Source organism: Dermacentor andersoni, chromosome 5 (genome assembly GCF_023375885.2).
Source record: "Dermacentor andersoni chromosome 5, qqDerAnde1_hic_scaffold, whole genome shotgun sequence".
Classification (NCBI taxonomy): Eukaryota; Metazoa; Arthropoda; class Arachnida; order Ixodida; family Ixodidae; genus Dermacentor; species Dermacentor andersoni.
This window is the reverse complement of record NC_092818.1, coordinates 180,688,330-180,703,280: the sequence shown is the minus strand read 5'-3', so window position 1 is coordinate 180,703,280 and position 14,951 is coordinate 180,688,330. Positions and strand designations below refer to the sequence as shown.

The 14,951-nt window shown below is 45.2% G+C and overlaps 1 protein-coding gene across 2 annotated transcripts in view; it reads right to left on the bottom strand.

Moving 5' to 3' along the window:
• Sbp2 (SECIS-binding protein 2) overlaps window positions 1-14,951 on the bottom strand; it is a 97,980-nt gene that overhangs the window by 79,589 nt on the left and 3,440 nt on the right. For both annotated transcript variants that reach the window (XM_050179344.3, XM_050179345.3), the window contains 3 exons: window positions 13,042-13,234; window positions 11,937-12,048; window positions 328-1,009 (listed from right to left, as the gene is read on the bottom strand). In XM_050179344.3, coding sequence (XP_050035301.1) covers window positions 328-1,009; window positions 11,937-12,048; window positions 13,042-13,234 — 987 coding nt within the window. The remainder of the gene's footprint in view (window positions 1-327; window positions 1,010-11,936; window positions 12,049-13,041; window positions 13,235-14,951) is intronic.

Below are 14,951 nucleotides of genomic sequence, written 5' to 3'. Positions count from 1 at the left end.
ATAGATTAAAAAAAATTCATTTTGGGAGTGCACCATGAATCCTGTGAAAGCAACCCATGCTTTTATCATAGCCACAGAGCCTATGCGTCATACAGCTAATTTCGGCTGCTCACATGTAGCTTTTGAAAAATAAAGTGCATACCAGCAGGCTATATTCGAAGTAACTTTCGCAACTCTGATATCACTAAAAAGCGGCCAATTGCTGTTGCGTCGCTAAAAAAATTGCCGGTGGCTAAATTGAAAAATTTGTCGCTAAACAGGCAAGAAAGTCACTAAATTTAACAACAACATCGCTAAAATGGCAATGATGATGCCAGGCAGGCTCACCTAGGTACATTTTGTACAACAGCTTCTGTTTCATGCCTCAGCTCCGATTTGTCCTTTTCGGGGGCCTCGAACTGATGCTTCTCAGCACCTCCGTCGATGGCTGGCACAGCTGCCTTCGCTCCCCCGCCACTTCTCTTTGGGCCCCTCCTCTCCTGCTGGTGATGCTGCATCCTTGTTGATGGTTCTGTGTCTTCCACACGCCTGACCCCTTCAATCCCGCCACCAACACCAGCCCCCCCACCACCACCACCACGCCGATGTTTGCGCGACCCACTGCCTCTTTTGTGATGCTTGTTATTTGCATCGTTGGGGCTGCTGCTGCTACTGTTGCCACCACCGCGACGTCCTTGTTGTATGTTTCGCGTGTTCACCCCCGCTGTAGACGACCCCAGCTCTTCTGTGTCCCTGTTTGTCGTGGCCCCAGAGGGAACTGCAGGTGGCCGGGGTGCTTTCTGCTGCTGTAGTGCCGTAGAGTAGCTGATGCCCGAAGGTGACTGCCGTTGTGGAAAGTCCTGCACAGGCAGCGACGGGAACTCGGAGCTGCTGGAGAAGTCTGGGCTGGCCAGCCCTCCCTGCCACTCTTCACGGTCGACAGTAGTGACCCTCGCTGCACCTGCACCGCTCCTCCCTGAAGCCTGCCCAAACTCGGGCAGGGCGCTTGTGTTTGCATCGACTGCTGTCACTGCACAAGAAAAGCGACAGCACATGAGACTGCCATGCAACCAGAACACACAAGTAAACAGAAGATGGTTCTGAAGTGAAGCTGCATGTTCAGACAGTTCTGTGGAATTCAAGCGGTATTCAGACATGCAAAGGCTTTCCTTATAGTGGGATTAGAATAGGAATTATTGCAACTTTGCTTCTAGTAGCCCTTCTGTACTTCATTAATGGAGAACAGCACAACTCTACAATCAAGTAGGCAAAAAGTTCTCTCACCTCAAACAGCACCACAATAATCACATGACACTAGCTAAACATATAGCCCCTATGGCCGCAAGGGCTGGCTGGAGCATCTCTGCCAGCCAGGGAGATTGTCATTCTTACTCAAACCACCTCATATACTGGAAAAATCTCTTAACTCCCTCCTTTTTCACTGTTTCTGATTTCACGTTTCTGTAACCCTTCTGTCTAGTAGTAGATTCATAAGCAAGCTTAATCACCAAGCAGTCGCCAACGAATCAGAAAGTGACTGTCAGCATATCTCAGGCCCGATCACTGACGGTGGCTACTTATACTCATTAACAGCAAGCTTCCTGTGACGACCCTGCCAACAGTTAATTTTTGTCAAAACTACTACTTCCTTAGGCCGAACTACTGCCATTACATAAGAAGTCTGCATGGCCAGTGACCGAAACTTAGTTTGGTGCTAAGTTGATGAATATTTCTTTACAGCACCTAAATTGCACATGGAAGGCCAAGAATCACCTCGGGAATGACAAGAGGGAGAGCAATAATTTGATTAGTATCAAAATTGCTTACGACCGCCATATCTAAGACATCACATGTGTGGATTGTGCACTAAAAATGGAGCAAGACACTGTGCAGCACTTGAAATTTTTATCTGTTAGACATTGGTTCTAGGGAGTAGGTGCCAGAGGTTCTGAAATGTACAAATTCAGAATTCCATTTTTTCTCCAAAGCATACATGATACCAGTATTCAATCTTTACAATTATAAGCTAGCACTTGCATTCCAGCGCGAACTAAAATATCATCTTGAATCTCTGCATGAGTTGTCATTACTGAAAAAGAGCACTGTGTTTTACCCCACCCATCATAAACAGGAGTGGATTGTACCAACTCCTAGAACCAATTACACAATGGAAAAATTATCCTTCACACTTCCAACTCTATTAAACAACTGTAAAAAATCCGGGACTGACCTACTTAAAATATCTAAATGTGAATTACGACAGCTTCACTGCACACATTCTTAGTAACTCCACCTGTATTCCTATAATGTGTATACTTAATCCTGTTTATTGTACAGCTTTATACCCTCTGTACTTATTGTATTCATTGTTGTTCTATTTTCTTTGTTTCCATTTTTATTTCATTTATGAAATGATCCTGTTATTTTTGGCTCTGCTAAATTGCGAAGAGATTATGTGTATACATGTGTGTGTCTTTGCCTGCTTTGCTGTTGTTGCCCTGTAGAAGGGGGCTGTGGGCCTTTGTCAAGCTGCCGTTTACGAGCAGCTTTTACCCACAACCTCCTCCATCATCTCGATGGAAATAAAGGTTATTATTATTATTATTATTATTATTATTATTATTATTATTATTATTATTATTATCAAGCAGGCCAAAATTATCCGATTTCTAGAGTGCCGGTTGCTTACTGTAGCAATAAAGTACCAATTCCCCAACAGCCAAAATAAACAATGAACAACACAATCACTTAAATGACAGATAAACATCAGAATATGAAGCTGGTTGTGCAGAAGTGCATCTTTAAAAACAACGTTACATTTCTCGAATGGTGCAAACTCGGCGGTCTCCTGCACAGCGGTACTGTAAGCAAACGTCACGTATGGCAAAATTTCATCCCATGTTTTGTGTTCCACATCAATGTACATGGAGAGCATGTAGGCCAATGTTCTGTTTAGGCGCTCTGCTAAGCCGTTAGTTTGGGGATGATAGGCTGTGGTCTTTCGGTGGTCGGTGTGCATTAGCGTGACGACTTGTTGCAATAACTTCACTGCACCGCAGTCAGTAATGAGTACAGCGGGTGCACCATGATGAAGCATGATGTTGTGGACCAAGAAGCTGGCGACTTTAGCAGCAGTTCCCCACGGCACAGCTTTCATCTCCACATTGCGATTTAAATAGTCAGTTGCCACAATTATCCACTTGTTTTGCAAGGATGACGTGGGGTACACCCCAGAGCTAAGCCCAGCGAGGAGTTCGGCCGAGCTTACCCCTGTGTAAGTACATACCAGCTGACGTCTCCAGGGACTGCAGCCACAGCACGGTCTGCTACCCAAACGAACTAGAATAACGAACCAACCACCTCCTGCCACTACTGTAGCATCGCACGTGGTCGTCAATCACAGAGGACACCGATGACTGGCTTGACCGTTTTGACTGGGTTACCAACCTCAACGACTGGACCCACGAGCGTAAGCTACGCTACGGCCCAAACAATGAAATGTTCCTTTCCTTCGACCGTTTCCTAACCTTACATGAGGCCTCCTGACAGAAAAGGACCGATGGAGGAAGCAAGCGTACTCTGAAAGCTCCCTTCGCCCATCCTTACGTAAGGAATGGTTGCCGCATGCCTGGGTTCAAGATGATCTCTTAAGAGCTTTACGCGAACACCATTATTCAATAAAAAGATGTTGTATCGTCGCATGATTTTTAAATTGAAGTGCTGATGTAGAGACGCGTGCAAGCTTTCTTCTACTTTTGTTTAATAAAAGTAAGAAAAGTACCACATTATAGCGCAGAACTTGATAGGCTCCAGCAGCGCTGGCCCCGCCGGCGCCATGCAACACCTAGCAACGCCTACGAACGCTACTCATGCCGAACGTGCAACTGAAACGAACACGCCTGGCAAGACGTACCGTGCTCGCGCTTCTCCACAGGCGGGTGACAGTGCGCATGCGCAAGCAAACATCACGTGGCTAAGCAGTGAGGTGAAGCGCTCGTTCAGGGCCAGGAGCTGCGCAAGGACGCATGAAGGTAGCTTCGCAGCCACCTTACGCTGAGGAAGCACCAAGGAAGCCTTCGCTGAGGGTGCCTCAGTAAGGAAGCTTTTAAAGTGACATAAGGTGGCCTCACCGCAATGAAGGCTTCCTTACTGAGGTAAGGAGGGTTTCATTGTTTGGCCCTACGTGTACTTCGCTCTTAAGATTCCACGAAAACATGGTTTGCAAACCACGAGGCGACATTGACGTCATGGGAAGAATTTCGACAGCAGTTCCTCAATGCCTTCGCCAGGATAGACAGGAAGGAAAGGGCGGAGTTAGCAATGGAGGCGAGAATTCAAGGCCCGATTGAGCGAGTGCTGGCGTGTGTAGAAGACATGAATAGGCTCTTCAGACGTACAGACCCTTCTATGACTGAAACAAAGAAGGTGTGCCACCAAATGCGCGGCGTCAAAGAGGAAATCTTTGCTGGCCTCATTTGAAACCCGCCGACGGCAGTTGCGAAGTTCCATGATGAAGCCACTACCATGGAAAAGGCCCTTCAACCGCGGGCCAGGCAATACAACAGCGACGCCGTGATTTCACAGGAGCTCTCTGCAGTTACGCTCAGTAACGACATCGGCACCTTGTGAGAACTCATCAGGGCTGTCATCAAGGAGGAATTGCAGAAGATGCAGACGACCGCTGCCCCTATGGGACAACTTTCCATTGTGGAAATGGTGCGCGCCGAGGTCGGACAGGCCATCCATGTTCCTGGACCGTACGAGGCACCACAGCAGGGACCGCGTGCTGAAATGAATTACGCTGAAGCAGTACGCCGTCCACCACCCTCAAACGCGTACAGCGTGATATAGCCCACACCTCCACCAGAAATGTCATCCAGCTAGTATAAGCTAAAATAGTTCACCAGCGACAGATTGGCAAAAAAATGACTGCCTTTAGCAATGGCTGATCTTCGGAGAGTGCGCGCGCAACCGCGAACTTCCTTGTTCTTGCCTCAAGGGGCCAGTGTCATCATGTGCCAACTTATTTCGCGTCAACATATGTAGAGGTGACCAAATATGAAATTTTTCAAATACGAATTGAATATAAAGAGTATCGTATATTGAATGGAATAGACCCACACAAGCATGCATATTTATAACAGCAATATTTATTTTCGTATACAGTCGGAACCCACGATAACGAAATACCGCAACAACGAAATTCCCGCGACAACGAAACATTTTCGTATCCCCGGCGAACGGCCATAGGATTCAATGCATTTCGTACCTCTCGGTAACGAAATGTAGCTTTACTGCAATCCCGCATCAACGAAATTTGCTGGAACGTAACTCCGCATATTGCGTAAGGCTAGCAGGCTCCAAAATGTGCTCAAATGCGATTTTTTTGCATTAAAATTGCGTAAAATACCACCACATTACAGTTGTGTGGGCGCCGCCATTTTTGTTCACAAGAACAACCAAGCGCCGGAAGCGATCAGTGCGCTAGAAACACGTCATGGCCGCCATCTTGTTTGTTGATCGCCCGTTTGAAGCGGCACCATGAGCGGCACGCACGTTGCTACTGACATGTGACGACGGTGTTTGCACGCCTACCAGGCGAGATCGTTGTTCGAAACGCGCGTTCATTTTGCGTTCCCCGCGGTTGACGACACGGCGAGGCCTAGGCCAATCGCGTGAGGAGAGACTGAACGCAAACTGGACGCGCGTTTCGAACAACAATCCCCGATCGCGGCAGTGCACTGCGTAATGTGCGCCTCGGTGAGAAAAATGCAGCAAGAACAAAGAAAACCACGTCCCACCTATGTGGAATTGTTTATGGCGCTTGAGACGGCGGTCGCGGCATATGGAGTGTCATGCATGGGGCCATGATTGACCGATCATCCGGGAATACGCATCCCTTGCTTCAAGAACGCTGGTTTTGGTGCCACCCGACAGGCATCGTGTGCGGATTCTACCGCGGATGTAGATTTGCGCGAAAGGGCCGTTATCTCGATCGTTTGCCTTCGCGTACACGAGATACGATCACTTTTGCGATCGGCACCGGCTGCGGCGGCGCCTACGGGCAACAGCGTGCGCTGGAGAAATGCTGCTGCATGCGCTGTTGCTCTGCGTCCGGTGCCGAGTTACGCAAAATCTCGGCAAGTGATCGCATCTCCAAAAGCAGTTGACCGAGAATTCGGCGCTACGGCAGTACTGCCACTGCTGGTCGACGCATGCGGCACACTTTGCGCTGTCAACAATGCGGTTCTATATCCTCGAGCAAAGCTTGCAAAGTAGGCTAACGGAATTTGGAGAGTAAAGTTTTGTTCTGCGATGCATTACCTATCTGTGCTGTCTCTTTTTGCAACAACGAAATTCTCGCGACAGCGAATTTTTTCGCGTTTCCCGCCGATTTCGTTATTGCGAGGTTCAACTGTAATTAGGTACCAAGCTTGCACTGGTAAGTCAAAAACAACACAGCCCACTCCTACGGACAATCAGCATGAGCTTTAAACAGAAGATCACTAATTGTTAATAAAACAACTTCACAGGCAGCCTCCATACATCTTTAGAGCCCAATTGCAAACAAGTTGTTCAAGAATCAATGGCTGCTGTATGACTAGCTTTCCAAAAACGACAAATAAGTGGTTGTTAAAAAAGACCAAAACCTGCTGAAGAACTTGTGTGCTGAAGACCCATAGAAAAGGGCCCATTCCAAGAAAGACGTCAGTGGTTATACAGTCGAACCCATTTATAACAATATTCAAGTGCCATGAAAATACCATTGTTATAACCGATAATTATAACCATACTGCATGAAAAAAATCAAAATAGGAGGATGGTAGAGCAGATGTCAGAAAACTATAATGGCGGGGAGGCCAGTGCCTCTCCCCACCACCTTCCTCCATCTGGCTGCCTATTGTGTTCACTCTTGCTTTCTGGGCACTCCGTTTGCAAGTAACAAGCCGCGGCTGTCGGTGTTAAAGAATGGCACTGCTATAACAACTGCAAAGAGGGGTCCCAGGTGGCAAGCGATATGCGAGCACCACCGAGGCATCACTTTGGTGGCCCCCAAAGGGGCCTTCTAAAAATTGCGAGAAAGCTGCCGCGACAGCCTGTAAGCTTGAGAAATCCATAAGAAACGCTGAGGCGAGATCCCCACAAGCATCTCACCGCATACTTCTCACTGGCTCGCACAAGAAAACCCTATGTCCGTCAGCCCTGATTGCTTACGCAAAGCTCGCCGACATCCTTCAAGGAAAATGAGCACGCGGCGGCTGTTGAAGCTGCGGGCCCATCGTGCAGCAGCTCAAATTTCTCATTTTCTTTTTGTCTCTTCGAGAATTTTGCATTTCACTACCTTTCGGCTCGGACACCCGGCAGCCAGACTTCATCGTTATAACCGATAATGCAGCATGAGGGCATTGCTGCAAGCGGGTTATTTCACCATAGAAAACATACAAAAGTTGATGGTGCAGCAGCTTCTCATTGTTATAACCGATATACTGTTAAAACCGGTATCGTTATAAGTGGGTTCGACTGTAGCGTAAAAGATTAAACTGCTACATGACTAGACTGCAAGAAATACTGAATCTGCTTTTTGCGAGCTCCGAGTGCACATGCGCTGTGCCCCAGTGGCAAGCGCCGTAACGTTTCGTACGGTGTCAACAGTTTGTGGAGCGGACGACGTGTGCATGGAATAGCAGGAGTAGCATGCAGCGTAGTCAATGCGAACGCAAACTCATATGGGGAGGGGCAGTGCTGACAATGCAGTATTTGCACTAGTGCTTTTGTATAAATTCCAGCTGTTCACAACAATATTCAGATAATGTGCGGTATGCCCCACTGCAGGCCGACGCAACACCGATGCTAACAAGAAGTCGATATGACACCAACGCCAACATAGGCAGACTAGTTGGCAGACCATGTCAATGGGTTTATGACTTTTTAGGACAGTCGAGAAGCGAGGACGATTGGTTCCAACAGAAAATCGGTTCCAAAACCCAGCACAACAGTACACCTGGCTCGTTGCCCACGTATGACAATCGGCCATTTAAATGGCGCACACAACGGACACGCACCCGGGCACATTCACGGGCAATTTGCATGCAGTACAAGTGTGCTGATGGTGGCACGGCCCCTATCCGTAAAGGCTAGTTCGCTTCTGCAGTGTGTCTACTTCTACCTTTTCTTGATAAAAAGGCACAACATGCACTTCGATGCGTGCAATACACACCACGATCTTGTGTCTGTGCAACGCAGGCTTTTAGGGTTAGCACTGCAAGAACCATTCCGCAGTGCGAGCGACTTGCAACGTTCGTGAGCTAAAAATAAGCCACCTTTGTGCAGTCGACACGGTCTTGTAGAAGTAAATTGGCAAGTTCTGGCTTTTCATAACCTCGGGAAACTGTCACAGACACGCGGATATCTCAGATAAGCTTCCGATAGTCATATTTCGAATTATCGATATATGGAACTATCTTACGAGTCCCTTCGAATTTGATATATACAACATCAACTGTATATATATTTCAGTGTATCTACACTTTTATTCTTATTATAAGTATTTATGGAAGCCTATCTGTATTCATGAATAAACAATGCCTATGGAAAAATGCCTTTCACTTAATGGTCATTCTGAGAAAATTGCTGTAATTTTTTCAATATAGGTCACTTTGAAGATTTTAAATCTGCAATTAACAATGTCGACACTCGGAGTTTGCATTTCGTGAAAAATTGCGACCATCAAAGGGTAGAGCGCCACTCAAGTACTTTTATGTATTCCCCTCTCTAGTCAGATGTGCGCAGTAACACAAAGCTAGCGAACATCGAGGTAGTTCCACCATTTGCTCTATAATTCTAGAAGCATATTTTCTCATCTCTCTGAGCTTGCTCAGTCTCAGTTTTTAGAGTGCTGTAAATGCGCCTTTTTGTGCGCACAGTTGCACCACACGGAGAGCACATCCGCAGATGGGAGGGTGGCTCGCAGACTTTGTTGACCGCTACCATGGCGATTCTCAGTTCAAATATTTGCACCGTAGCGCAAGGCCACCATCGCATGTTTCTGCCATCCGTCGTATGTTTATAGAACAGGTTCCTTTTTTCTTCTTTTTTCTGTTTTACCCTCACACAGCAGTGCTATCGCAGAAGTGTGCATGTCAAAACAAAAATTATGTAAACGATGTATCACGAAGATAGGATTGTGAGGGCCATATTAAGAGTGCATTTGCAATTATTCGTGTCATTTTTTCCCTTCTTAATGACCAAGAATGAACCATTGGGTTTGTTTTATAATAGCTGAGGGAAAAAACAAGACCCTTGGGATGGCTCACCTCCAGAAAAAAACTCTGCACTCAAAGGGTTCAAGAGCTATGGTCAATACTGAACTATAAGAGCAATTTTTATTGTCCTATTGTGTATGTTCAGCACAGGTCTAACAGTGGAAAATGCATCAACTCAGCTGCTATATGCTATGCCTAACCTCCACTGAGCGAAATTGAGCTCAGCTCAAACTTAATGTGGGCGGCTGGGGCAAGTGTTCAAGTTCGTGTATTTTAACTTCCAAAGCACGTTTGCATTCATAATGAGCACGACTAAACATGAATACAAGTGTAGGCATTCTGGCAATCACGTTATGGTACAATGTATTCGTTCAGTGGCCCATTGCATGGTGATGGGTTTTGTTGGCGTAGCTGCACAAAAGCCTGTCATCACATATCAACAACTTGCAGTTGTCAGTCGCACCGGAGTCATTATCGGCAGTGATCTCCTGCCCAGGAAGCATCCAGTGACACAAAACAAATATTACAAGAATGACTGACAAATGCACAAAAACAATTCGGCTCACTTCATGCAGCGTACTCCTCTCTCCATCCTGTGGCGCCCCAACGCCGTACATTTTGGTTCTCGCAGTGCCCACTTGAGTGGCACCACAGTGCAGTGCAAAAGACAAATTACATACTACAAGCAAAAACCAAAAGTTTTCATGTAGGCTAATGCCGCGAAACCTAAATCACAGCTTGCGTTACACATTTTCTTTCAGCATTGCTTTCAAAACTTTTGCACTTGTTTCACTTCTGATAATTTGGGATACTTTGTTAAGTAGACGGAAAACAGTAACCCTACTTCAACAGTCAGTTGTTGCAAAATATTTGGCTAGTTTACATTTTCGAAAGTACCAAATAGTTCATTTTAAACTTAAAATGGCCAGCGTAATATTGAGTTCGAACTTCGTATATTCACCCACCCCTAGTTATTTGTGACCCTTCAGCTCATTACTGGTAAGAACCAACCCAACTGGAGAACATCCTTTGCATAGGGTAGCCACCCCCTCCACCTGGCATTGACTGAGCTCCATCTGGCACAGTTTTTTCTGGAGTATGGATGTTGCAGTATTAACAATTGGCCCAACTGGTGCAGAATTCCTACTGGTGAGATTTGATTGAACCCAGATACTACATAGAACTCAAAGAGGATCAGGAAATAGTGTGATATGTAGATACGAAAAATTGCACTTTATTATCCAGATTATTTTCATAACGCAGACCCCTATTTTCACAGTGATAGTTGGACTGTTTGATAGAGGCAATAAACCTATGCATGAGTATGATACACAGGTAGACCTGTAGACTTGATATGTACACACTGTATACCTTAAGTGAAATTCCATAAGCAGACTTCCCAACAAATCAGAATGGCCTTAACTATGATGGCTGTGATCATGCTAGAACCAGCGTCAAAGCTGGCACCATGAGCTGGCGCAACAGCTTTGGCCAAGTATGCTGTGTGGCGAAACACAGTTGTAGAATTCAGCATAAAATCGACATACTTCTCAAACCCAAAGACAAAGACAGCTCTGGCGTTTGAAGTCTGTCCGTATTATCGTCTAGTATGTAACGAACAAGAAAAACCTATTTCTTTTGTTTAACTATACCACAGCTAGATGCGGACGGCCGCATCTCCATTTACATGGAGGAAGTTACAAAAACAGCTTTTCTTTGCTTAAACACAATGATGAAGGTGTAACAGTGTGGTAGGTTGGCATGTTGATGCTAAATTCCAAATTCTATCAACTAGCTATATTTCAAACATGCTTCCCAGGTGCTTTTCATTGTCTATTACGACGCAAATGTCTAGCTCAAATTAATGTAAACATTCCCCAAACTGACGGCAAAAGCACTATCCCCAAATCACTCCCATACAGTCTCACATATGCAACTTTATATATCCGGGATTACTGTTATATGTAATCACTTTCGAGTTAACTTTGAGAAAGATTGAAAGCAATCTGCACTACAATGTCAAAAAGGGTCGCATCAGGCTACAGTCACCAACTGATAATTTGGACTCAACGGGGACCGCCAAAACATCCAAATAATCGGGAGTCCGAAAAACTAGATTCGCCATAAATTAAATTACTTCATATCACAAGTGGTGTGTTATATTCTCGGACAGGCACTTTTGGGGATACCTTTAATTTTGCCCGACTAACGCAAGATGCATTGGCATCTATGAGTGAGGCCGTTCTTAGCCCTGTGCCAAGCATGCTATCTTATCACAGTGTGGAAACGCTGCCGCCCACCGACGTTTCCAGTGCTAGTCACACAAAGCGAGAGTATCTTCCCACGTGATGGCCCGAGAAAACGACCCGAGAGAAGTGTGCCACTTAGTCTCTAATAAGACTTCTTTCTTGTGAGCTCTGTATTCTTTCGAATGACCTCCTAAATATATGCAATTGCATCAACTCCTGCAGTCTTCAGTGCCTGTAGAAGAAAGCACTCCAACACTGTACTGCATGCAGCTTTGCTAATGCAAGACAGAGGAAAATACCAAGCACACCATGCTAAATAAAGAAATTGCATGCAAGATTGATGACAATTATTGTTTGGAGCCTAACTCCAAACAGTGCGAACATTTTTTAGAGTATACAGTCACGAACACACACACACACACAGGCACACAAAGAGCACACTTACTAGCATCCCTGTGTGAAGCACTCTCTCTCCTGCGTCCACTTCTACTTTTCTTTTTATTTCTTCTGGCATTTTGAACCATGGGCTGCTGTAGCTGCAACGGCTGCTGCTGTGGCTGAAAACAGAGATGTGAAAATCAAAACCCAAAAGAGACACCTCATAGCAGGTGTAAGCCGAGACTACAAAGCTGACACTTTCGGAAACTGAAGCGGGAGAGAAAGGATAGCAAAGGAATGTGGCTGTAGCTGATGCAGGCCCACTATTATCACAGCTAACATGCTGCTGGCAGAATCTTAACTTTAAAATTTTCTAATTAACGTAAAAGGCATGCAGAGCACTTAACAAGACATGTTTTCAGAATAGATATGTCTGCTGCCACATTTTTATGTGTTGCCACAGTATGACAACAAATTATCCTAATTTTGTAAGCTCAATGATAATCGATTATTGAACAAAAAAAGGACGTCCCTAATTCAAATCCAATGTGCCGACCACTCAGCAAATTCAGGCAATGTAAAAGGAAAAGGACATGCATGCTACTACAAACGTGGCATGTGTACATGTTGAAGCAAAGAACCAATGAACCTCTTTTTTTTTACTTTAAGTGGCGCATCACAATTGTCCGTTAGGCTTCAGGACCACAGGCAACACAGGTTCACATAAAGCACCTAAACTTAGCTTTGTTGTTATCTTTAGGTTCAAGGCACTACTTGAGCCATATGAGTCGAGTACAGAGACTGGCCACACTGCCATTTTTGTTGGCAAAAAATTTCATGGTACTTCACACATGCTTCTGAAGCTTGATTTACTTGTGGTGTCATACAAAGATCTGCGAGGGAAGGCCTATGCAAGTGTATTTCAAGTGAACTGTTTCTTAGAGTTATTCCAACAACAAATTCAAACATGCCTGTCATATTGCATGACTGACATGATTGTACAGTTTGCTATCTATACTCTATCTATGAACAATCACTTTTCACATCTTCAGAAGTGCATGAACTGCTTCACTAGTGACCAGCCCATCTTGTGGACAAAGGTGTCCCACAGGTACATTGAAATGTAAATTCACTTAAACCCTCTGCCAGGACAAGCCAAGTTAACTGCTCACCCCAGAAGTAGCTGCAGTGGCAGGAGCCACTATGGCAGTAACAGGTGGTTCGTCAGCCACTGATGGCATGCTCTCCTCCATAGGGCAGCAGACACCCATGGGTGGTGTGGGCTGGTACAGACATTGGTACTGCATGGTGTAGAAGGGCATCGCTGGTGTTGGCACGTACGAGGCATAGTATCCAGGCAGGCCCCTGCACATTGGCACAACATAATGGCTTGATTGAGAACAAATGCAGAGGCAGGAGAGAAAGAAGAAACAGTTCAACTCACAAGTGGCTGTCTTCTGCAGACATTGCATCTGCTAAAAACGTCTCTCAGCCATACTCTTAGGAACATTGTGTGCTGCTCTTCTGATTCAGTGTTTATTAGATTGAATGATTAATTGGATGAGTGAATGACTGTGTTTAACTCTCATAACAATGCAGGGGCTAGGAAAGGTACCAACTGTGGATTATTTTGAACTTCGCGAAGTACTGTCTTTTAACATACACACAAAGATCGGTAAAAAAGCATTTTTGCATTCTGCCCCCACTGAAATGTGGTTGCACAGCTGCGAAACCGAATCCGCAACCGCACACAAGGGGTCAGAATGCCTTTGTGACAGTGTCAGTCCTATTGTAAAGGCAGCATTCTTCATTGACGTAGGCAAGAATGGAAAAAAAGTCAGCACAGAGGACTCACAGCTATGAATTGCAACATTCTAGCATGCTTCTGTTAGTAGCTTTGGGATCACCAACATTTCTCCTCAGTGCACCTTGAAATGCAGTGATCCCTAAATAAATCCAGCATGCATGCAATGCTCTGCGTAATATATTACTTACAGAAGTCTACTCATACTGCAAACATCTCACTGCCTCTTATATAAAAAAAAAAATATTTTTTACATGTTTTATCATATATTTAGCTATACTTAGCCCAAATCTGCTCTGCTCTTGCCATTAAAGGGCAACTCCAACATTTTTTTTTTAAGATATTAAGATATAGTCATTTTCAAATGGCATTGACAGTCCTGCCACCAGTAGGCTGGTTCAATTTGCTTAGAAAGTCATCAATAGCCAATAAACGAGGTATCAAACCGAAACAGGTGGCTGCATTGTGTGACGTCTACGATGATGTCAGATCCTACACTACCACAATGAAAACACACAGATGCATACTAAATATGCAGTACACGTGGTGCGAACGCCAAGAAGCAATGCTCACGATGTCTTCTGATGACACGGGGAACTTTCCCAGCTCTTTCAAACTACACAGCAGTGATTTCAAGGATGATTCCAGCAACAGTATGAGCGCTGAAGGATCGCCATTTGCTTTTGACCCACCATTGCCACACGAGGCAGCTGACATGCCCCAAGCTCAATGCAATGTGCTGCAGCAGTCAAAACGACGATTGTCGGAAGTGGTCTTGTAGAAAAAGGAACCAACTTCGTCCTTTCTGGGCGAGGTGGTGGTGTAGCCTCCAATGTCACAAACATAGGGCAGCCAGTAAAAAGGTGATACGTTCATGGGCATGAGTCAGGAACATGCAACCAATCTTCAAAATTTATTTTCAAGAAAACTAAATGACTTGCAGTCATATAGTTTGACCCAGATAATCAGAATGCAGAAGAGAACATAAATTCGAAATTTTATCAAGGTCAGTGGACACTGAAAAATTGCCGGAGTTGCCCTTCAGCGGCGGCCACAGACTCACTCCTGCATTAATTTATAGTGCCCAAGAAGTGAATGGCAAACCATTTGTGCCTGTGAATGTGAATAATCAACAAAGCACTTCAGTTGCACTGCGTGAACCACGCGCATGCTTTATACTGCATAACAATTGGACATGAGCAATATTTTAGGGACTGCCATGACAACTACCCTCATTTTCAATGACCGCACAAGATTACCCTATAATTTGTGGCTTGC